This window comes from Antedon bifida, unplaced genomic scaffold (assembly GCF_963402885.1).
Source record: "Antedon bifida unplaced genomic scaffold, ecAntBifi1.1 scaffold_48, whole genome shotgun sequence".
Taxonomy (NCBI): Eukaryota; Metazoa; Echinodermata; class Crinoidea; order Comatulida; family Antedonidae; genus Antedon; species Antedon bifida.
The window spans coordinates 1185-24273 of NW_027616291.1; the positions used below are offsets into that span (position 1 = coordinate 1185).

Consider the following 23089-nt stretch of genomic DNA (forward strand, 5'->3'; position numbering starts at 1 on the left):
ACGTTATCGGTATCAAATAATGATTCACTTTTATCTTGCCAATGTAATTCTGGTATTGGATCAGTTTTCTCTGTAATACACGTTGCTATCATTATGCCATTTTCAAGACTTCTGGAATTAATGAGTGGAAATTTTGAGTTTGGTGGCTTCAACACGTGTACATGGCATCCAGCAGAAGTTCCAACGTTTATATCGATAACGGGATCATTCAAAATGCATCGATACACATGTTCATGTTCTACTTTTGTGTTGTGTGTTCTTAATGTAGTATTTACAAATGTGCCATTGGCATTATGAGAAGTTGTACTTATTGTAGTTATTCTATGTTCGTTGTTTATTATGTTAATGTTTCCTCTCGTCCACGATCCAATGTAGGTTCGATTCCTTTGACAGTGAAAGACACAGTTCATTACTAATGGATTCCCTTTCACGACGGTTTTTGTCGTATTTGGAGACGAAATTAAACTGCATCCACTAATTAATGAGATAAATACTTGTAGAATACAGATTACTTTGTTATGGTGTACTATTGTGAGTAACATTGCTTTATGTTCGTCTTTTAATGTTCCGTCAAGTAGGCCTACTGCTGTGAAGTGAATTAGAAATAAATCAATGCGAGGACATTTTAGAAATGCTGAGTTAAGGATGATCAAGAAATGTTTGCCATCGAAGCTCAGATATTTTCTAGTAATAATTGAATTTGAAGCAAGCAATGAATAAAGAAATCCATAAAATGAGTAAATGCCACACATTTGCATTCTGTGTCATGGTATGTTTAATCAATAATTAAGATATAAATTTGAGTCAGCATAAACATGAATTCGAAAATACTATATTTATATTCTGTAAAAGAAGGGGCCAGCAGCTTAAAGAAAAAAGAGTATATCTTCAGGAGTTGAACTGCTGGAGAGTAGCAAGAAACTAACTGTGGCACAGTTGGATCGCCAACGTCATTATTAGATACCGTACCTAGACAAATTTATTACAACATAATAAATTAAATGAAAAAAAATGGTGAAAAGTGCACGGTGCTCAATAGCCTTACGTGCTCTGATAAAAGCCATAGGATTAACTTGATATGAAGCATATTTGCTTATTAGGATATTAGACAATTATTTGATGTAAGTAGGCCTATACATAAAACTGCACAAATTGTTAGGCCTGTTTTCAGCTGTGTTCAAATCATGGATAGTGGGAGGAAGTGCTAACAGCAAGGACTCATTGTATTCTACTATCACACACTCACCTTAAAGTTAATTTTCGTAATTATTATAAATAATTAATTATAATAAAACCTTGTCTAATTTGTACTCACGTTTTTTTATTATTCCTGTAATGCACTTCTTCTTCCACGTTCGTAATGTAATGACACGGAAGCAAAACAACAATTCAATTTGAATCACGGCAAATTAAAAATAAAACATCACGGCAAATTAACAAAAATAAAACATCACGGCAAATTAACAAAAATACCAGGGCAACTTAAAAATGAAACACCACGGAAAATTAGTATTGAAACACCACGGCAAATTAACAATGAAACACCACGGCAAATTACAGAATGCCACGGCGGAAGTGAGTTACCACGGCGGAAGTGAAACCTTTGGAATCTTTGATTTTTTTCACTTGGCACAAAGTTTCTATAATGTATATAGTAAATATAAAAATATAATGTATATGTAAATATCGGGGGGTGCCAAGTGTCCAACGTCCGGTATGGCGGCCATCTTGATTTCAAAATGGCCACCATAAAAACAAAAAATGTTCATATCTTGGCAACTATACACATTAGAGACTTAATTCTGGTCTCAAATTGTTCACAAACTATATATTTCTATTTGCTCTAATAAAAATTTTCGTCCAAAAATGACCGGAAATTACGTTTCTTTCAGTTTGACCTTTGACCTCGTATTTGTATATCTCTGTAACTACTGGTCATTTTCAATCGATTTTGGTGTCATTTTGTTCAGAATAAATACATTTATATTTGTAGTAATGAAACATTTTCACATAAAATGACCGGAAATACAATTTATGACCTTTGACATTTAATTATTGATTTTTAATTATGTGAATATACTGTATGTGGTTTTTGGTGGTCTTAAATGTACCTAATTTTGAACTTTGACCTGATAGGCGTAATTATATTAATTATTATTATTATATTATATAAATATTTATAAAGCGTCAATTCAAAGACCGAGGTACAAAATCAAAGGCGCTGAGCAATTTTTTAAATAAGGCAACAGAAGACCAGTGTTTAATTTGTGGGGGGAGCGAATTCCAGAGTGTGGGTGCTGCAAAAGAAAACGATCTATGACCAGAGGTTTTAGTAGATATGCGAGGAACAGAGAGTAAAAATGATTAATGGACTTAAATTGTATATAGTACATTGGTAAATATTGTGCTTGGTGGTACCATTAGTTCAATGATGACATTGAATTTCTCACTATGGGAGTTTACTAGATAATAATATCAACAAATGTTATCACTGTGTACAAACACTCCACATATATATTATATTGATTTTTATTTCTAAAATTATAAGTAGTTCCTTTTTGTTGTAATGCTCACATGCGGTAGTTTTTATTGTCAATATTATTGATGTATTCATTTATCTTCACTTTCATTTCAGAAAATCTATATAATTTATATATAAAGATAAATAGGTCTCTAAAATCAATATATGGTAATGAATGCCAAAGCATATTATTAGGGTAGAAGAAAAGAAAAACGTGAACAATATAAAAGTGTTCCATTTAAAATAAAGTTTAGACTTATAGAGCTTCATAAATACTGTATGCACAACTGTATTTTGATACCTTATCGCAGATAACGTCGACCTGACTATGAAATACAAACATTTTAATACAATATATTAAACGAGTCTTAATCTTTTTCTTAGTAATCTTTCCTTTAGGAGAAATTAAAATATCTATGTATATTTTTCAGCATTGCAATACAAGGTGGTTCCAAATATTGTCCCAATGGCTGTGAAGCTATCGCTGACACAGGTACTTCGTTAATTGCTGGTCCTACAACTGATGTCATAGCTATCAACAAAGAACTTGGTGCCAAAGAAATGCAAGGCTCGGTAAGGAATATAAAGAGGGTTAAAGAATCCACAAAATATATGGGTTACTTGGGAATGAAGGAAAAGTCATCTGCCAAAACTGTGATTATAAAATCTAAAAGAACACATACAAACCGTTTTCGCAATTGTTTCCATCCAGTTGTGCCAACAACTTGATTTTGTTGTTTAAACCTCCAATGCAAATTAAGTGTTGCCGTATGTTTCATTATTAGATTTGTAATGTAAAGTATTTTATTTCTTCTTCTTACAGTACATATTTGATTGCAATAAAGTGTCGTCGTTACCAAAGATTGGTTTTGTTCTTGGTGGAAAGGCATTTAACTTGACGGGTGAAGATTATGTACTGAAGGTACGTCAAGATCGTCGTCGTTAAATTATTTGGATAATAAAAGCTATTGAAAAGTTGATGTTAAACAGTATTCTGTTATTAATGACTTTTGGGTCTCCTGAGCACACACTGGTGACACCACTGTTTTACAAAGGACACATGTACATGGTTGTACCAACTTCGGGCTGTATCCACATCCACACCTGAGTGCAGTTAGTTACTGGGTCGTAATTTGGTATAAACTCATCTTGATAGATTATAATATATACATTTATTTGTTTTTTTATTTTAGGTTGCTCAGGGAAGTGAGACCATTTGTCTGAGTGGTTTCCAAGCTCTAGATGTAGCACCGCCAGCTGGCCCTCTTTGGATTCTCGGTGACGTCTTTTTAGGCAAGTTCTACACCGAGTTTGACAAGGGTGCAGATCGTCTAGGCTTTGCTGAGGCTGTTTAAACACCCTTTCTCATATGCTAATTTCTTAGCCACATGTGACACTTTTTTCACAATTATATGCATTTTTATAATAGTTTGGATTGTAGTTACTAAATGTTTTTAAATTATTAATGCCATATTCAAATATAAATTAGATAAATTAGATAATAAACATTTATATCATTTTTTATACTAAATATAAAATTCATGACTTCCTGTTTCGTGTCATCTAATAGATTGCTAAAACCTAAATTGTGCATTATGAATTGTCTATAAAAAATTGTGTGCTTCCCCTCCTTATGTATTATCAGTTTGATTATTTTGCCATCCTTTCATTTTGACAAATAAATACTATATCAACAGTTGTTTGTTATAGATTAATAAACTTTATATTTGTAGTTTTATATTATTAATTTGTATAAATAATGTGCGAGCATTGTTACATTTTAAAAAGAAATATTGAATTTATCATAAATTTGTCAACCAATAGTTTTTTTTTATAAAATTTACTTTATTCTATTTTGTATCAATAATTGTATATGTTTTACTAAAGCTTATATTATTCACAAATCAACATTGAAGATAATAAAACAGTATTGAACAATTGTTATTTCATTGTTTTACTTTACATTGCACAATTTTCTAGATGCCATGTGACAATGATTGAATACATAACCTTTTTGTTTATGTATCACATTTGTTTATTCACAATTCACAATTACAATTTAATTTTTACAATTTACAATTTTACAACAACACCTAACAGTACATCAAAATGAAGCAAGTGCTTTTCAGTTTGGTGACTATTATTTAAATGCATCTACATGTACTGTACATACAAACATACAACATACAATAACAATTATGTACAAACAAAAAGTAAAAAACATTGGTCAAATTTATCATCGGTTTTACCAAGAACAGAATATAATTAGAAACGTAATATTCACTTCTTTTACGCTTTGCTTGTACAGTTATTAATATTCTCTGCTTTTATTTGTATTGCAACAACCTCTATTTACAGTAGGCCTATTAATTACTTAAATTAATGATTAAATTGTACTGGTACGTACTTGAATTGAAATATAAGTATTCAATACAATTCAATGTTGATAGATTAAAGAATAACAACTTTTTTACTGCATGGTGTGTTAAGCCTAATCTAAAAATAGTTGGATCTTTGGAAAAATATTTCATCACATGGTATGAACATTATAAATTTTGTGTATCCATATGGTTTTTGCATTTCTCAAATTGGCAAATGTAGTTTCTTTAAACGATATTTCCAGCTGGATTCTTAACTGTTTCGACTTAATATTTATAAAATGACGAAATATTGAACTAAAATACCAACCATAAAAAATAATAATATCCAGCTAATGTCTGACAAAATGTTATAATATTGAATGAAGTAATAGAAACAATAGTAATTTGATTCTTGGAAATGAGAGTCATGTATGACCAAGAAATAAATAATTTATATTCGGTAAATGAGGCTGGTCGGTATATGGATGTTTTTTGGTTTCATTTATTCACTAAAACTAACATCTCTGTGCCAAAATGGGGTAGATTGGGTATTAATGCTGTTTGCCTGTTTTTCCCCATGACAACCTGTTAAGAGAAACATTTCGAATTTATGCTACAGTTACAAAAAGTCACATTGGTTTGCTATTAATAAGTATTATGTGTTTAATAGAGACCGTATATTAACTTTCTCCGGCTTTAATAAAGATCACATGCCTTTTGATTAAATATTTGTTGCATTTGGTATACATAATAAAAATTAATAATTCGCTCAACAAACTTCATTTAACTTATGTCTATTAACTTTGATATACACTGGTACTGCTTGTTATTCCTAAGGGTTTCTTTGCACGAATTCAATTCAATAACATAGTAGGCGGTAAGATTTATATCGAAATAAGAATCTTTTATAAAATGGCATAATATTCATCTTTAGTAATTTCCTATATTTTCATTAAGGACAACTATGTACGTTCCATAATCTGATATTGCTGTGACAGTTGTTAAGTGAGGCCAACCTATAACATACGATTATTTTGTGCTCTAACCTGAAAGAGGAACTAGCATTCACGGCTAATAGATTTTTAAAAATTACCATGATTAGTCATATGTTGTTTTTATCTGAAGTTAGAAAAATACAGTTTTACAACTTCCTTTTTAAAATAAAAGTTTTCCATAAGACTAATTCGTAAAAGTATGCACGTCAAATCTAGAATTTATATCAGAATATGAAAATGCTATATTAACGATTATGCCATAATCATCCTCAATTAGTAGTTCCCCAGTATGTTTGTCTGTGTGTTTGTTTAATCACAGTTCGATACATGAAATTAGACAATATATATATATTTCTGAATTTTGACTCCATTTTATTTGTTTCTCACTAGAAACTGTACAAAGGTTATATAAAAGAAAATTACTTTACAACATGCTATCATTTTTTATACATACATTCCGAAAACAAAGTCGTCAAATCGTCGCTTTCTATTCGTGAGAATGAGGCTTCCTTTGGAAAATTAAGACATACTTTCATACATCGTCACTGTCGACTGATTAAATGATCGTTTGGCTTTGCACAATAAAATAAACAAAAGCAAAATGTTAAAAATAAAAAAGATGATATTAATAATTATTTTTATATTATTAGTTTCTGTTTTAGTCTGTCCATCATTTATTTCCGTTTGCCATATTGGTTCATCAGTAGATGGTAGAAACGTCCTTTTTTCATTAGCATACAAATCGGTCGTATTTTTGCTGCTTGATGGAATGATATGAACAGATCGTGGTTCTTCGGTATACCAATGCATAATACAAACGACTTCCACATCAACTTTAAATATCCCATTAATTACAACATGTGTCACGTTATCGGTATCAAATAATGATTCACTTTTATCTTGCCAATGTAATTCTGGTATTGGATCAGTTTTCTCTGTAATACACGTTGCTATCATTATGCCATTTTCAAGACTTCTGGAATTAATGAGTGGAAATTTTGAGTTTGGTGGCTTCAACACGTGTACATGGCATCCAGCAGAAGTTCCAACGTTTATATCGATAACGGGATCATTCAAAATGCATCGATACACATTTTCATGTTCTACTTTTGTGTTGTGTGTTCTTAATGTAGTATTTACAAATGTGCCATTGGCATTATGAGAAGTTGTACTTATTGTAGTTATTCTATGTTCGTTGTTTATTATGTTAATGTTTCCTCTCGTCCACGATCCAATGTAGGTTCGATTCCTTTGACAGTGAAAGACACAGTTCATTACTAATGGATTCCCTTTCACGACGGTTTTTGTCGTATTTGGAGACGAAATTAAACTGCATCCACTAATTAATGAGATAAATACTTGTAGAATACAGATTACTTTGTTATGGTGTACTATTGTGAGTAACATTGCTTTATGTTCGTCTTTTAATGTTCCGTCAAGTAGGCCTACTGCTGTGAAGTGAATTAGAAATAAATCAATGCGAGGACATTTTAGAAATGCTGAGTTAAGGATGATCAAGAAATGTTTGCCATCGAAGCTCAGATATTTTCTAGTAATAATTGAATTTGAAGCAAGCAATGAATAAAGAAATCCATAAAATGAGTAAATGCCACACATTTGCATTCTGTGTCATGGTATGTTTAATCAATAATTAAGATATAAATTTGAGTCAGCATAAACATGAATTCGAAAATACTATATTTATATTCTGTAAAAGAAGGGGCCAGCAGCTTAAAGAAAAAAGAGTATATCTTCAGGAGTTGAACTGCTGGAGAGTAGCAAGAAACTAACTGTGGCACAGTTGGATCGCCAACGTCATTATTAGATACCGTACCTAGACAAATTTATTACAACATAATAAATTAAATGAAAAAAAATGGTGAAAAGTGCACGGTGCTCAATAGCCTTACGTGCTCTGATAAAAGCCATAGGATTAACTTGATATGAAGCATATTTGCTTATTAGGATATTAGACAATTATTTGATGTAAGTAGGCCTATACATAAAACTGCACAAATTGTTAGGCCTGTTTTCAGCTGTGTTCAAATCATGGATAGTGGGAGGAAGTGCTAACAGCAAGGACTCATTGTATTCTACTATCACACACTCACCTTAAAGTTAATTTTCGTAATTATTATAAATAATTAATTATAATAAAACCTTGTCTAATTTGTACTCACGTTTTTTTATTATTCCTGTAATGCACTTCTTCTTCCACGTTCGTAATGTAATGACACGGAAGCAAAACAACAATTCAATTTGAATCACGGCAAATTAAAAATAAAACATCACGGCAAATTAACAAAAATAAAACATCACGGCAAATTAACAAAAATACCAGGGCAACTTAAAAATGAAACACCACGGAAAATTAGTATTGAAACACCACGGCAAATTAACAATGAAACACCACGGCAAATTACAGAATGCCACGGCGGAAGTGAGTTACCACGGCGGAAGTGAAACCTTTGGAATCTTTGATTTTTTTCACTTGGCACAAAGTTTCTATAATGTATATAGTAAATATAAAAATATAATGTATATGTAAATATCGGGGGGTGCCAAGTGTCCAACGTCCGGTATGGCGGCCATCTTGATTTCAAAATGGCCACCATAAAAACAAAAAATGTTCATATCTTGGCAACTATACACATTAGAGACTTAATTCTGGTCTCAAATTGTTCACAAACTATATATTTCTATTTGCTCTAATAAAAATTTTCGTCCAAAAATGACCGGAAATTACGTTTCTTTCAGTTTGACCTTTGACCTCGTATTTGTATATCTCTGTAACTACTGGTCATTTTCAATCGATTTTGGTGTCATTTTGTTCAGAATAAATACATTTATATTTGTAGTAATGAAACATTTTCACATAAAATGACCGGAAATACAATTTATGACCTTTGACATTTAATTATTGATTTTTAATTATGTGAATATACTGTATGTGGTTTTTGGTGGTCTTAAATGTACCTAATTTTGAACTTTGACCTGATAGGCGTAATTATATTAATTATTATTATTATATTATATAAATATTTATAAAGCGTCAATTCAAAGACCGAGGTACAAAATCAAAGGCGCTGAGCAATTTTTTAAATAAGGCAACAGAAGACCAGTGTTTAATTTGTGGGGGGAGCGAATTCCAGAGTGTGGGTGCTGCAAAAGAAAACGATCTATGACCAGAGGTTTTAGTAGATATGCGAGGAACAGAGAGTAAAAATGATTAATGGACTTAAATTGTATATAGTACATTGGTAAATATTGTGCTTGGTGGTACCATTAGTTCAATGATGACATTGAATTTCTCACTATGGGAGTTTACTAGATAATAATATCAACAAATGTTATCACTGTGTACAAACACTCCACATATATATTATATTGATTTTTATTTCTAAAATTATAAGTAGTTCCTTTTTGTTGTAATGCTCACATGCGGTAGTTTTTATTGTCAATATTATTGATGTATTCATTTATCTTCACTTTCATTTCAGAAAATCTATATAATTTATATATAAAGATAAATAGGTCTCTAAAATCAATATATGGTAATGAATGCCAAAGCATATTATTAGGGTAGAAGAAAAGAAAAACGTGAACAATATAAAAGTGTTCCATTTAAAATAAAGTTTAGACTTATAGAGCTTCATAAATACTGTATGCACAACTGTATTTTGATACCTTATCGCAGATAACGTCGACCTGACTATGAAATACAAACATTTTAATACAATATATTAAACGAGTCTTAATCTTTTTCTTAGTAATCTTTCCTTTAGGAGAAATTAAAATATCTATGTATATTTTTCAGCATTGCAATACAAGGTGGTTCCAAATATTGTCCCAATGGCTGTGAAGCTATCGCTGACACAGGTACTTCGTTAATTGCTGGTCCTACAACTGATGTCATAGCTATCAACAAAGAACTTGGTGCCAAAGAAATGCAAGGCTCGGTAAGGAATATAAAGAGGGTTAAAGAATCCACAAAATATATGGGTTACTTGGGAATGAAGGAAAAGTCATCTGCCAAAACTGTGATTATAAAATCTAAAAGAACACATACAAACCGTTTTCGCAATTGTTTCCATCCAGTTGTGCCAACAACTTGATTTTGTTGTTTAAACCTCCAATGCAAATTAAGTGTTGCCGTATGTTTCATTATTAGATTTGTAATGTAAAGTATTTTATTTCTTCTTCTTACAGTACATATTTGATTGCAATAAAGTGTCGTCGTTACCAAAGATTGGTTTTGTTCTTGGTGGAAAGGCATTTAACTTGACGGGTGAAGATTATGTACTGAAGGTACGTCAAGATCGTCGTCGTTAAATTATTTGGATAATAAAAGCTATTGAAAAGTTGATGTTAAACAGTATTCTGTTATTAATGACTTTTGGGTCTCCTGAGCACACACTGGTGACACCACTGTTTTACAAAGGACACATGTACATGGTTGTACCAACTTCGGGCTGTATCCACATCCACACCTGAGTGCAGTTAGTTACTGGGTCGTAATTTGGTATAAACTCATCTTGATAGATTATAATATATACATTTATTTGTTTTTTTATTTTAGGTTGCTCAGGGAAGTGAGACCATTTGTCTGAGTGGTTTCCAAGCTCTAGATGTAGCACCGCCAGCTGGCCCTCTTTGGATTCTCGGTGACGTCTTTTTAGGCAAGTTCTACACCGAGTTTGACAAGGGTGCAGATCGTCTAGGCTTTGCTGAGGCTGTTTAAACACCCTTTCTCATATGCTAATTTCTTAGCCACATGTGACACTTTTTTCACAATTATATGCATTTTTATAATAGTTTGGATTGTAGTTACTAAATGTTTTTAAATTATTAATGCCATATTCAAATATAAATTAGATAAATTAGATAATAAACATTTATATCATTTTTTATACTAAATATAAAATTCATGACTTCCTGTTTCGTGTCATCTAATAGATTGCTAAAACCTAAATTGTGCATTATGAATTGTCTATAAAAAATTGTGTGCTTCCCCTCCTTATGTATTATCAGTTTGATTATTTTGCCATCCTTTCATTTTGACAAATAAATACTATATCAACAGTTGTTTGTTATAGATTAATAAACTTTATATTTGTAGTTTTATATTATTAATTTGTATAAATAATGTGCGAGCATTGTTACATTTTAAAAAGAAATATTGAATTTATCATAAATTTGTCAACCAATAGTTTTTTTTTATAAAATTTACTTTATTCTATTTTGTATCAATAATTGTATATGTTTTACTAAAGCTTATATTATTCACAAATCAACATTGAAGATAATAAAACAGTATTGAACAATTGTTATTTCATTGTTTTACTTTACATTGCACAATTTTCTAGATGCCATGTGACAATGATTGAATACATAACCTTTTTGTTTATGTATCACATTTGTTTATTCACAATTCACAATTACAATTTAATTTTTACAATTTACAATTTTACAACAACACCTAACAGTACATCAAAATGAAGCAAGTGCTTTTCAGTTTGGTGACTATTATTTAAATGCATCTACATGTACTGTACATACAAACATACAACATACAATAACAATTATGTACAAACAAAAAGTAAAAAACATTGGTCAAATTTATCATCGGTTTTACCAAGAACAGAATATAATTAGAAACGTAATATTCACTTCTTTTACGCTTTGCTTGTACAGTTATTAATATTCTCTGCTTTTATTTGTATTGCAACAACCTCTATTTACAGTAGGCCTATTAATTACTTAAATTAATGATTAAATTGTACTGGTACGTACTTGAATTGAAATATAAGTATTCAATACAATTCAATGTTGATAGATTAAAGAATAACAACTTTTTTACTGCATGGTGTGTTAAGCCTAATCTAAAAATAGTTGGATCTTTGGAAAAATATTTCATCACATGGTATGAACATTATAAATTTTGTGTATCCATATGGTTTTTGCATTTCTCAAATTGGCAAATGTAGTTTCTTTAAACGATATTTCCAGCTGGATTCTTAACTGTTTCGACTTAATATTTATAAAATGACGAAATATTGAACTAAAATACCAACCATAAAAAATAATAATATCCAGCTAATGTCTGACAAAATGTTATAATATTGAATGAAGTAATAGAAACAATAGTAATTTGATTCTTGGAAATGAGAGTCATGTATGACCAAGAAATAAATAATTTATATTCGGTAAATGAGGCTGGTCGGTATATGGATGTTTTTTGGTTTCATTTATTCACTAAAACTAACATCTCTGTGCCAAAATGGGGTAGATTGGGTATTAATGCTGTTTGCCTGTTTTTCCCCATGACAACCTGTTAAGAGAAACATTTCGAATTTATGCTACAGTTACAAAAAGTCACATTGGTTTGCTATTAATAAGTATTATGTGTTTAATAGAGACCGTATATTAACTTTCTCCGGCTTTAATAAAGATCACATGCCTTTTGATTAAATATTTGTTGCATTTGGTATACATAATAAAAATTAATAATTCGCTCAACAAACTTCATTTAACTTATGTCTATTAACTTTGATATACACTGGTACTGCTTGTTATTCCTAAGGTTTTCTTTGCACGAATTCAATTCAATAACATAGTAGGCGGTAAGATTTATATCGAAATAAGAATCTTTTATAAAATGGCATAATATTCATCTTTAGTAATTTCCTATATTTTCATTAAGGACAACTATGTACGTTCCATAATCTGATATTGCTGTGACAGTTGTTAAGTGAGGCCAACCTATAACATACGATTATTTTGTGCTCTAACCTGAAAGAGGAACTAGCATTCACGGCTAATAGATTTTTAAAAATTACCATGATTAGTCATATGTTGTTTTTATCTGAAGTTAGAAAAATACAGTTTTACAACTTCCTTTTTAAAATAAAAGTTTTCCATAAGACTAATTCGTAAAAGTATGCACGTCAAATCTAGAATTTATATCAGAATATGAAAATGCTATATTAACGATTATGCCATAATCATCCTCAATTAGTAGTTCCCCAGTATGTTTGTCTGTGTGTTTGTTTAATCACAGTTCGATACATGAAATTAGACAATATATATATATTTCTGAATTTTGACTCCATTTTATTTGTTTCTCACTAGAAACTGTACAAAGGTTATATAAAAGAAAATTACTTTACAACATGCTATCATTTTTTATACATACATTCCGAAAACAAAGTCGTCAAATCGTCGCTTTCTATTCGTGAGAATGAGGCTTCCTTTGGAAAATTAAGACATACTTTCATACATCGTCACTGTCGACTGATTAAATGATCGTTTGGCTTTGCACAATAAAATAAACAAAAGCAAAATGTTAAAAATAAAAAAGATGATATTAATAATTATTTTTATATTATTAGTTTCTGTTTTAGTCTGTCCATCATTTATTTCCGTTTGCCATATTGGTTCATCAGTAGATGGTAGAAACGTCCTTTTTTCATTAGCATACAAATCGGTCGTATTTTTGCTGCTTGATGGAATGATATGAACAGATCGTGGTTCTTCGGTATACCAATGCATAATACAAACGACTTCCACATCAACTTTAAATATCCCATTAATTACAACATGTGTCACGTTATCGGTATCAAATAATGATTCACTTTTATCTTGCCAATGTAATTCTGGTATTGGATCAGTTTTCTCTGTAATACACGTTGCTATCATTATGCCATTTTCAAGACTTCTGGAATTAATGAGTGGAAATTTTGAGTTTGGTGGCTTCAACACGTGTACATGGCATCCAGCAGAAGTTCCAACGTTTATATCGATAACGGGATCATTCAAAATGCATCGATACACATGTTCATGTTCTACTTTTGTGTTGTGTGTTCTTAATGTAGTATTTACAAATGTGCCATTGGCATTATGAGAAGTTGTACTTATTGTAGTTATTCTATGTTCGTTGTTTATTATGTTAATGTTTCCTCTCGTCCACGATCCAATGTAGGTTCGATTCCTTTGACAGTGAAAGACACAGTTCATTACTAATGGATTCCCTTTCACGACGGTTTTTGTCGTATTTGGAGACGAAATTAAACTGCATCCACTAATTAATGAGATAAATACTTGTAGAATACAGATTACTTTGTTATGGTGTACTATTGTGAGTAACATTGCTTTATGTTCGTCTTTTAATGTTCCGTCAAGTAGGCCTACTGCTGTGAAGTGAATTAGAAATAAATCAATGCGAGGACATTTTAGAAATGCTGAGTTAAGGATGATCAAGAAATGTTTGCCATCGAAGCTCAGATATTTTCTAGTAATAATTGAATTTGAAGCAAGCAATGAATAAAGAAATCCATAAAATGAGTAAATGCCACACATTTGCATTCTGTGTCATGGTATGTTTAATCAATAATTAAGATATAAATTTGAGTCAGCATAAACATGAATTCGAAAATACTATATTTATATTCTGTAAAAGAAGGGGCCAGCAGCTTAAAGAAAAAAGAGTATATCTTCAGGAGTTGAACTGCTGGAGAGTAGCAAGAAACTAACTGTGGCACAGTTGGATCGCCAACGTCATTATTAGATACCGTACCTAGACAAATTTATTACAACATAATAAATTAAATGAAAAAAAATGGTGAAAAGTGCACGGTGCTCAATAGCCTTACGTGCTCTGATAAAAGCCATAGGATTAACTTGATATGAAGCATATTTGCTTATTAGGATATTAGACAATTATTTGATGTAAGTAGGCCTATACATAAAACTGCACAAATTGTTAGGCCTGTTTTCAGCTGTGTTCAAATCATGGATTGTGGGAGGAAGTGCTAACAGCAAGGACTCATTGTATTCTACTATCACACACTCACCTTAAAGTTAATTTTCGTAATTATTATAAATAATTAATTATAATAAAACCTTGTCTAATTTGTACTCACGTTTTTTTATTATTCCTGTAATGCACTTCTTCTTCCACGTTCGTAATGTAATGACACGGAAGCAAAACAACAATTCAATTTGAATCACGGCAAATTAAAAATAAAACATCACGGCAAATTAACAAAAATAAAACATCACGGCAAATTAACAAAAATACCAGGGCAACTTAAAAATGAAACACCACGGAAAATTAGTATTGAAACACCACGGCAAATTAACAATGAAACACCACGGCAAATTACAGAATGCCACGGCGGAAGTGAGTTACCACGGCGGAAGTGAAACCTTTGGAATCTTTGATTTTTTTCACTTGGCACAAAGTTTCTATAATGTATATAGTAAATATAAAAATATAATGTATATGTAAATATCGGGGGGTGCCAAGTGTCCAACGTCCGGTATGGCGGCCATCTTGATTTCAAAATGGCCACCATAAAAACAAAAAATGTTCATATCTTGGCAACTATACACATTAGAGACTTAATTCTGGTCTCAAATTGTTCACAAACTATATATTTCTATTTGCTCTAATAAAAATTTTCGTCCAAAAATGACCGGAAATTACGTTTCTTTCAGTTTGACCTTTGACCTCGTATTTGTATATCTCTGTAACTACTGGTCATTTTCAATCGATTTTGGTGTCATTTTGTTCAGAATAAATACATTTATATTTGTAGTAATGAAACATTTTCACATAAAATGACCGGAAATACAATTTATGACCTTTGACATTTAATTATTGATTTTTAATTATGTGAATATACTGTATGTGGTTTTTGGTGGTCTTAAATGTACCTAATTTTGAACTTTGACCTGATAGGCGTAATTATATTAATTATTATTATTATATTATATAAATATTTATAAAGCGTCAATTCAAAGACCGAGGTACAAAATCAAAGGCGCTGAGCAATTTTTTAAATAAGGCAACAGAAGACCAGTGTTTAATTTGTGGGGGGAGCGAATTCCAGAGTGTGGGTGCTGCAAAAGAAAACGATCTATGACCAGAGGTTTTAGTAGATATGCGAGGAACAGAGAGTAAAAATGATTAATGGACTTAAATTGTATATAGTACATTGGTAAATATTGTGCTTGGTGGTACCATTAGTTCAATGATGACATTGAATTTCTCACTATGGGAGTTTACTAGATAATAATATCAACAAATGTTATCACTGTGTACAAACACTCCACATATATATTATATTGATTTTTATTTCTAAAATTATAAGTAGTTCCTTTTTGTTGTAATGCTCACATGCGGTAGTTTTTATTGTCAATATTATTGATGTATTCATTTATCTTCACTTTCATTTCAGAAAATCTATATAATTTATATATAAAGATAAATAGGTCTCTAAAATCAATATATGGTAATGAATGCCAAAGCATATTATTAGGGTAGAAGAAAAGAAAAACGTGAACAATATAAAAGTGTTCCATTTAAAATAAAGTTTAGACTTATAGAGCTTCATAAATACTGTATGCACAACTGTATTTTGATACCTTATCGCAGATAACGTCGACCTGACTATGAAATACAAACATTTTAATACAATATATTAAACGAGTCTTAATCTTTTTCTTAGTAATCTTTCCTTTAGGAGAAATTAAAATATCTATGTATATTTTTCAGCATTGCAATACAAGGTGGTTCCAAATATTGTCCCAATGGCTGTGAAGCTATCGCTGACACAGGTACTTCGTTAATTGCTGGTCCTACAACTGATGTCATAGCTATCAACAAAGAACTTGGTGCCAAAGAAATGCAAGGCTCGGTAAGGAATATAAAGAGGGTTAAAGAATCCACAAAATATATGGGTTACTTGGGAATGAAGGAAAAGTCATCTGCCAAAACTGTGATTATAAAATCTAAAAGAACACATACAAACCGTTTTCGCAATTGTTTCCATCCAGTTGTGCCAACAACTTGATTTTGTTGTTTAAACCTCCAATGCAAATTAAGTGTTGCCGTATGTTTCATTATTAGATTTGTAATGTAAAGTATTTTATTTCTTCTTCTTACAGTACATATTTGATTGCAATAAAGTGTCGTCGTTACCAAAGATTGGTTTTGTTCTTGGTGGAAAGGCATTTAACTTGACGGGTGAAGATTATGTACTGAAGGTACGTCAAGATCGTCGTCGTTAAATTATTTGGATAATAAAAGCTATTGAAAAGTTGATGTTAAACAGTATTCTGTTATTAATGACTTTTGGGTCTCCTGAGCACACACTGGTGACACCACTGTTTTACAAAGGACACATGTACATGGTTGTACCAACTTCGGGCTGTATCCACATCCACACCTGAGTGCAGTTAGTTACTGGGTCGTAATTTGGTATAAACTCATCTTGATAGATTATAATATATACATTTATTTGTTTTTTTATTTTAGGTTGCTCATGGAAGTGAGACCATTTGTCTGAGTGGTTTCCAAGCTCTAGATGTAGCACCGCCAGCTGGCCCTCTTTGGATTCTCGGTGACGTCTTTTTAGGCAAGTTCTACACCGAGTTTGACAAGGGTGCAGATCGTCTAGGCTTTGCTGAGGCTGTTTAAACACCCTTTCTCATATGCTAATTTCTTAGCCACATGTGACACTTTTTTCACAATTATATGCATTTTTATAATAGTTTGGATTGTAGTTACTAAATGTTTTTAAATTATTAATGCCATATTCAAATATAAATTAGATAAATTAGATAATAAACATTTATATCATTTTTTATACTAAATATAAAATTCATGACTTCCTGTTTCGTGTCATCTAATAGATTGCTAAAACCTAAATTGTGCATTATGAATTGTCTATAAAAAATTGTGTGCTTCCCCTCCTTATGTATTATCAGTTTGATTATTTTGCCATCCTTTCATTTTGACAAATAAATACTATATCAACAGTTGTTTGTTATAGATTAATAAACTTTATATTTGTAGTTTTATATTATTAATTTGTATAAATAATGTGCGAGCATTGTTACATTTTAAAAAGAAATATTGAATTTATCATAAATTTGTCAACCAATAGTTTTTTTTTATAAAATTTACTTTATTCTATTTTGTATCAATAATTGTATATGTTTTACTAAAGCTTATATTATTCACAAATCAACATTGAAGATAATAAAACAGTATTGAACAATTGTTATTTCATTGTTTTACTTTACATTGCACAATTTTCTAGATGCCATGTGACAATGATTGAATACATAACCTTTTTGTTTATGTATCACATTTGTTTATTCACAATTCACAATTACAATTTAATTTTTACAATTTACAATTTTACAACAACACCTAACAGTACATCAAAATGAAGCAAGTGCTTTTCAGTTTGGTGACTATTATTTAAATGCATCTACATGTACTGTACATACAAACATACAACATACAATAACAATTATGTACAAACAAAAAGTAAAAAACATTGGTCAAATTTATCATCGGTTTTACCAAGAACAGAATATAATTAGAAACGTAATATTCACTTCTTTTACGCTTTGCTTGTACAGTTATTAATATTCTCTGCTTTTATTTGTATTGCAACAACCTCTATTTACAGTAGGCCTATTAATTACTTAAATTAATGATTAAATTGTACTGGTACGTACTTGAATTGAAATATAAGTATTCAATACAATTCAATGTTGATAGATTAAAGAATAACAACTTTTTTACTGCATGGTGTGTTAAGCCTAATCTAAAAATAGTTGGATCTTTGGAAAAATATTTCATCACATGGTATGAACATTATAAATTTTGTGTATCCATATGGTTTTTGCATTTCTCAAATTGGCAAATGTAGTTTCTTTAAACGATATTTCCAGCTGGATTCTTAACTGTTTCGACTTAATATTTATAAAATGACGAAATATTGAACTAAAATACCAACCATAAAAAATAATAATATCCAGCTAATGTCTGACAAAATGTTATAATATTGAATGAAGTAATAGAAACAATAGTAATTTGATTCTTGGAAATGAGAGTCATGTATGACCAAGAAATAAATAATTTATATTCGGTAAATGAGGCTGGTCGGTATATGGATGTTTTTTGGTTTCATTTATTCACTAAAACTAACATCTCTGTGCCAAAATGGGGTAGATTGGGTATTAATGCTGTTTGCCTGTTTTTCCCCATGACAACCTGTTAAGAGAAACATTTCGAATTTATGCTACAGTTACAAAAAGTCACATTGGTTTGCTATTAATAAGTATTATGTGTTTAATAGAGACCGTATATTAACTTTCTCCGGCTTTAATAAAGATCACATGCCTTTTGATTAAATATTTGTTGCATTTGGTATACATAATAAAAATTAATAATTCGCTCAACAAACTTCATTTAACTTATGTCTATTAACTTTGATATACACTGGTACTGCTTGTTATTCCTAAGGTTTTCTTTGCACGAATTCAATTCAATAACATAGTAGGCGGTAAGATTTATATCGAAATAAGAATCTTTTATAAAATGGCATAATATTCATCTTTAGTAATTTCCTATATTTTCATTAAGGACAACTATGTACGTTCCATAATCTGATATTGCTGTGACAGTTGTTAAGTGAGGCCAACCTATAACATACGATTATTTTGTGCTCTAACCTGAAAGAGGAACTAGCATTCACGGCTAATAGATTTTTAAAAATTACCATGATTAGTCATATGTTGTTTTTATCTGAAGTTAGAAAAATACAGTTTTACAACTTCCTTTTTAAAATAAAAGTTTTCCATAAGACTAATTCGTAAAAGTATGCACGTCAAATCTAGAATTTATATCAGAATATGAAAATGCTATATTAACGATTATGCCATAATCATCCTCAATTAGTAGTTCCCCAGTATGTTTGTCTGTGTGTTTGTTTAATCACAGTTCGATACATGAAATTAGACAATATATATATATTTCTGAATTTTGACTCCATTTTATTTGTTTCTCACTAGAAACTGTACAAAGGTTATATAAAAGAAAATTACTTTACAACATGCTATCATTTTTTATACATACATTCCGAAAACAAAGTCGTCAAATCGTCGCTTTCTATTCGTGAGAATGAGGCTTCCTTTGGAAAATTAAGACATACTTTCATACATCGTCACTGTCGACTGATTAAATGATCGTTTGGCTTTGCACAATAAAATAAACAAAAGCAAAATGTTAAAAATAAAAAAGATGATATTAATAATTATTTTTATATTATTAGTTTCTGTTTTAGTCTGTCCATCATTTATTTCCGTTTGCCATATTGGTTCATCAGTAGATGGTAGAAACGTCCTTTTTTCATTAGCATACAAATCGGTCGTATTTTTGCTGCTTGATGGAATGATATGAACAGATCGTGGTTCTTCGGTATACCAATGCATAATACAAACGACTTCCACATCAACTTTAAATATCCCATTAATTACAACATGTGTCACGTTATCGGTATCAAATAATGATTCACTTTTATCTTGCCAATGTAATTCTGGTATTGGATCAGTTTTCTCTGTAATACACGTTGCTATCATTATGCCATTTTCAAGACTTCTGGAATTAATGAGTGGAAATTTTGAGTTTGGTGGCTTCAACACGTGTACATGGCATCCAGCAGAAGTTCCAACGTTTATATCGATAACGGGATCATTCAAAATGCATCGATACACATGTTCATGTTCTACTTTTGTGTTGTGTGTTCTTAATGTAGTATTTACAAATGTGCCATTGGCATTATGAGAAGTTGTACTTATTGTAGTTATTCTATGTTCGTTGTTTATTATGTTAATGTTTCCTCTCGTCCACGATCCAATGTAGGTTCGATTCCTTTGACAGTGAAAGACACAGTTCATTACTAATGGATTCCCTTTCACGACGGTTTTTGTCGTATTTGGAGACGAAATTAAACTGCATCCACTAATTAATGAGATAAATACTTGTAGAATACAGATTACTTTGTTATGGTGTACTATTGTGAGTAACATTGCTTTATGTTCGTCTTTTAATGTTCCGTCAAGTAGGCCTACTGCTGTGAAGTGAATTAGAAATAAATCAATGCGAGGACATTTTAGAAATGCTGAGTTAAGGATGATCAAGAAATGTTTGCCATCGAAGCTCAGATATTTTCTAGTAATAATTGAATTTGAAGCAAGCAATGAATAAAGAAATCCATAAAATGAGTAAATGCCACACATTTGCATTCTGTGTCATGGTATGTTTAATCAATAATTAAGATATAAATTTGAGTCAGCATAAACATGAATTCGAAAATACTATATTTATATTCTGTAAAAGAAGGGGCCAGCAGCTTAAAGAAAAAAGAGTATATCTTCAGGAGTTGAACTGCTGGAGAGTAGCAAGAAACTAACTGTGGCACAGTTGGATCGCCAACGTCATTATTAGATACCGTACCTAGACAAATTTATTACAACATAATAAATTAAATGAAAAAAAATGGTGAAAAGTGCACGGTGCTCAATAGCCTTACGTGCTCTGATAAAAGCCATAGGATTAACTTGATATGAAGCATATTTGCTTATTAGGATATTAGACAATTATTTGATGTAAGTAGGCCTATACATAAAACTGCACAAATTGTTAGGCCTGTTTTCAGCTGTGTTCAAATCATGGATAGTGGGAGGAAGTGCTAACAGCAAGGACTCATTGTATTCTACTATCACACACTCACCTTAAAGTTAATTTTCGTAATTATTATAAATAATTAATTATAATAAAACCTTGTCTAATTTGTACTCACGTTTTTTTATTATTCCTGTAATGCACTTCTTCTTCCACGTTCGTAATGTAATGACACGGAAGCAAAACAACAATTCAATTTGAATCACGGCAAATTAAAAATAAAACATCACGGCAAATTAACAAAAATAAAACATCACGGCAAATTAACAAAAATACCAGGGCAACTTAAAAATGAAACACCACGGAAAATTAGTATTGAAACACCACGGCAAATTAACAATGAAACACCACGGCAAATTACAGAATGCCACGGCGGAAGTGAGTTACCACGGCGGAAGTGAAACCTTTGGAATCTTTGATTTTTTTCACTTGGCACAAAGTTTCTATAATGTATATAGTAAATATAAAAATATAATGTATATGTAAATATCGGGGGGTGCCAAGTGTCCAACGTCCGGTATGGCGGCCATCTTGATTTCAAAATGGCCACCATAAAAACAAAAAATGTTCATATCTTGGCAACTATACACATTAGAGACTTAATTCTGGTCTCAAATTGTTCACAAACTATATATTTCTATTTGCTCTAATAAAAATTTTCGTCCAAAAATGACCGGAAATTACGTTTCTTTCAGTTTGACCTTTGACCTCGTATTTGTATATCTCTGTAACTACTGGTCATTTTCAATCGATTTTGGTGTCATTTTGTTCAGAATAAATACATTTATATTTGTAGTAATGAAACATTTTCACATAAAATGACCGGAAATACAATTTATGACCTTTGACATTTAATTATTGATTTTTAATTATGTGAATATACTGTATGTGGTTTTTGGTGGTCTTAAATGTACCTAATTTTGAACTTTGACCTGATAGGCGTAATTATATTAATTATTATTATTATATTATATAAATATTTATAAAGCGTCAATTCAAAGACCGAGGTACAAAATCAAAGGCGCTGAGCAATTTTTTAAATAAGGCAACAGAAGACCAGTGTTTAATTTGTGGGGGGAGCGAATTCCAGAGTGTGGGTGCTGCAAAAGAAAACGATCTATGACCAGAGGTTTTAGTAGATATGCGAGGAACAGAGAGTAAAAATGATTAATGGACTTAAATTGTATATAGTACATTGGTAAATATTGTGCTTGGTGGTACCATTAGTTCAATGATGACATTGAATTTCTCACTATGGGAGTTTACTAGATAATAATATCAACAAATGTTATCACTGTGTACAAACACTCCACATATATATTATATTGATTTTTATTTCTAAAATTATAAGTAGTTCCTTTTTGTTGTAATGCTCACATGCGGTAGTTTTTATTGTCAATATTATTGATGTATTCATTTATCTTCACTTTCATTTCAGAAAATCTATATAATTTATATATAAAGATAAATAGGTCTCTAAAATCAATATATGGTAATGAATGCCAAAGCATATTATTAGGGTAGAAGAAAAGAAAAACGTGAACAATATAAAAGTGTTCCATTTAAAATAAAGTTTAGACTTATAGAGCTTCATAAATACTGTATGCACAACTGTATTTTGATACCTTATCGCAGATAACGTCGACCTGACTATGAAATACAAACATTT

At 30.8% G+C, this 23089-nt stretch overlaps 2 protein-coding genes and 1 pseudogene across 2 annotated transcripts; all 3 read left to right on the plus strand.

Annotated features, from left to right (window-relative positions):
• The first annotated feature begins 2916 nt into the window (after positions 1 to 2916).
• Positions 2917 to 4448, plus strand: LOC144858468 (lysosomal aspartic protease-like). Its single transcript, XM_078714668.1, has 3 exons — positions 2917 to 3094; positions 3345 to 3443; positions 3715 to 4448. The coding sequence occupies exons 1-3, from the start codon at positions 3083 to 3085 to the stop codon at positions 3874 to 3876; spliced, it is 273 nt and encodes a 90-aa protein (XP_078570794.1). The 5' UTR covers positions 2917 to 3082; the 3' UTR covers positions 3877 to 4448.
• A 5209-nt stretch (positions 4449 to 9657) lies between these two features.
• LOC144858467 (lysosomal aspartic protease-like) lies at positions 9658 to 11189 on the plus strand. The gene is made up of 3 exons (XM_078714667.1): positions 9658 to 9835; positions 10086 to 10184; positions 10456 to 11189. The coding sequence occupies exons 1-3, from the start codon at positions 9824 to 9826 to the stop codon at positions 10615 to 10617; spliced, it is 273 nt and encodes a 90-aa protein (XP_078570793.1). The 5' UTR covers positions 9658 to 9823; the 3' UTR covers positions 10618 to 11189.
• Positions 11190 to 15018: 3829 nt separating this feature from the next.
• On the plus strand, positions 15019 to 16949 carry LOC144858465 (lysosomal aspartic protease pseudogene; annotated as a pseudogene).
• Positions 16950 to 23089: the final 6140 nt, after the last annotated feature.

Excerpts from the sequence above, each read along its gene's own strand:
- LOC144858468 (XM_078714668.1), top strand. Across the intron at positions 3,444-3,714 it reads GTGAAGATTATGTACTGAAG|GTTGCTCAGGGAAGTGAGAC; the intron begins GTACGTCAAGAT and ends TTTTTATTTTAG.
- LOC144858467 (XM_078714667.1), top strand. Across the intron at positions 10,185-10,455 it reads GTGAAGATTATGTACTGAAG|GTTGCTCAGGGAAGTGAGAC; the intron begins GTACGTCAAGAT and ends TTTTTATTTTAG.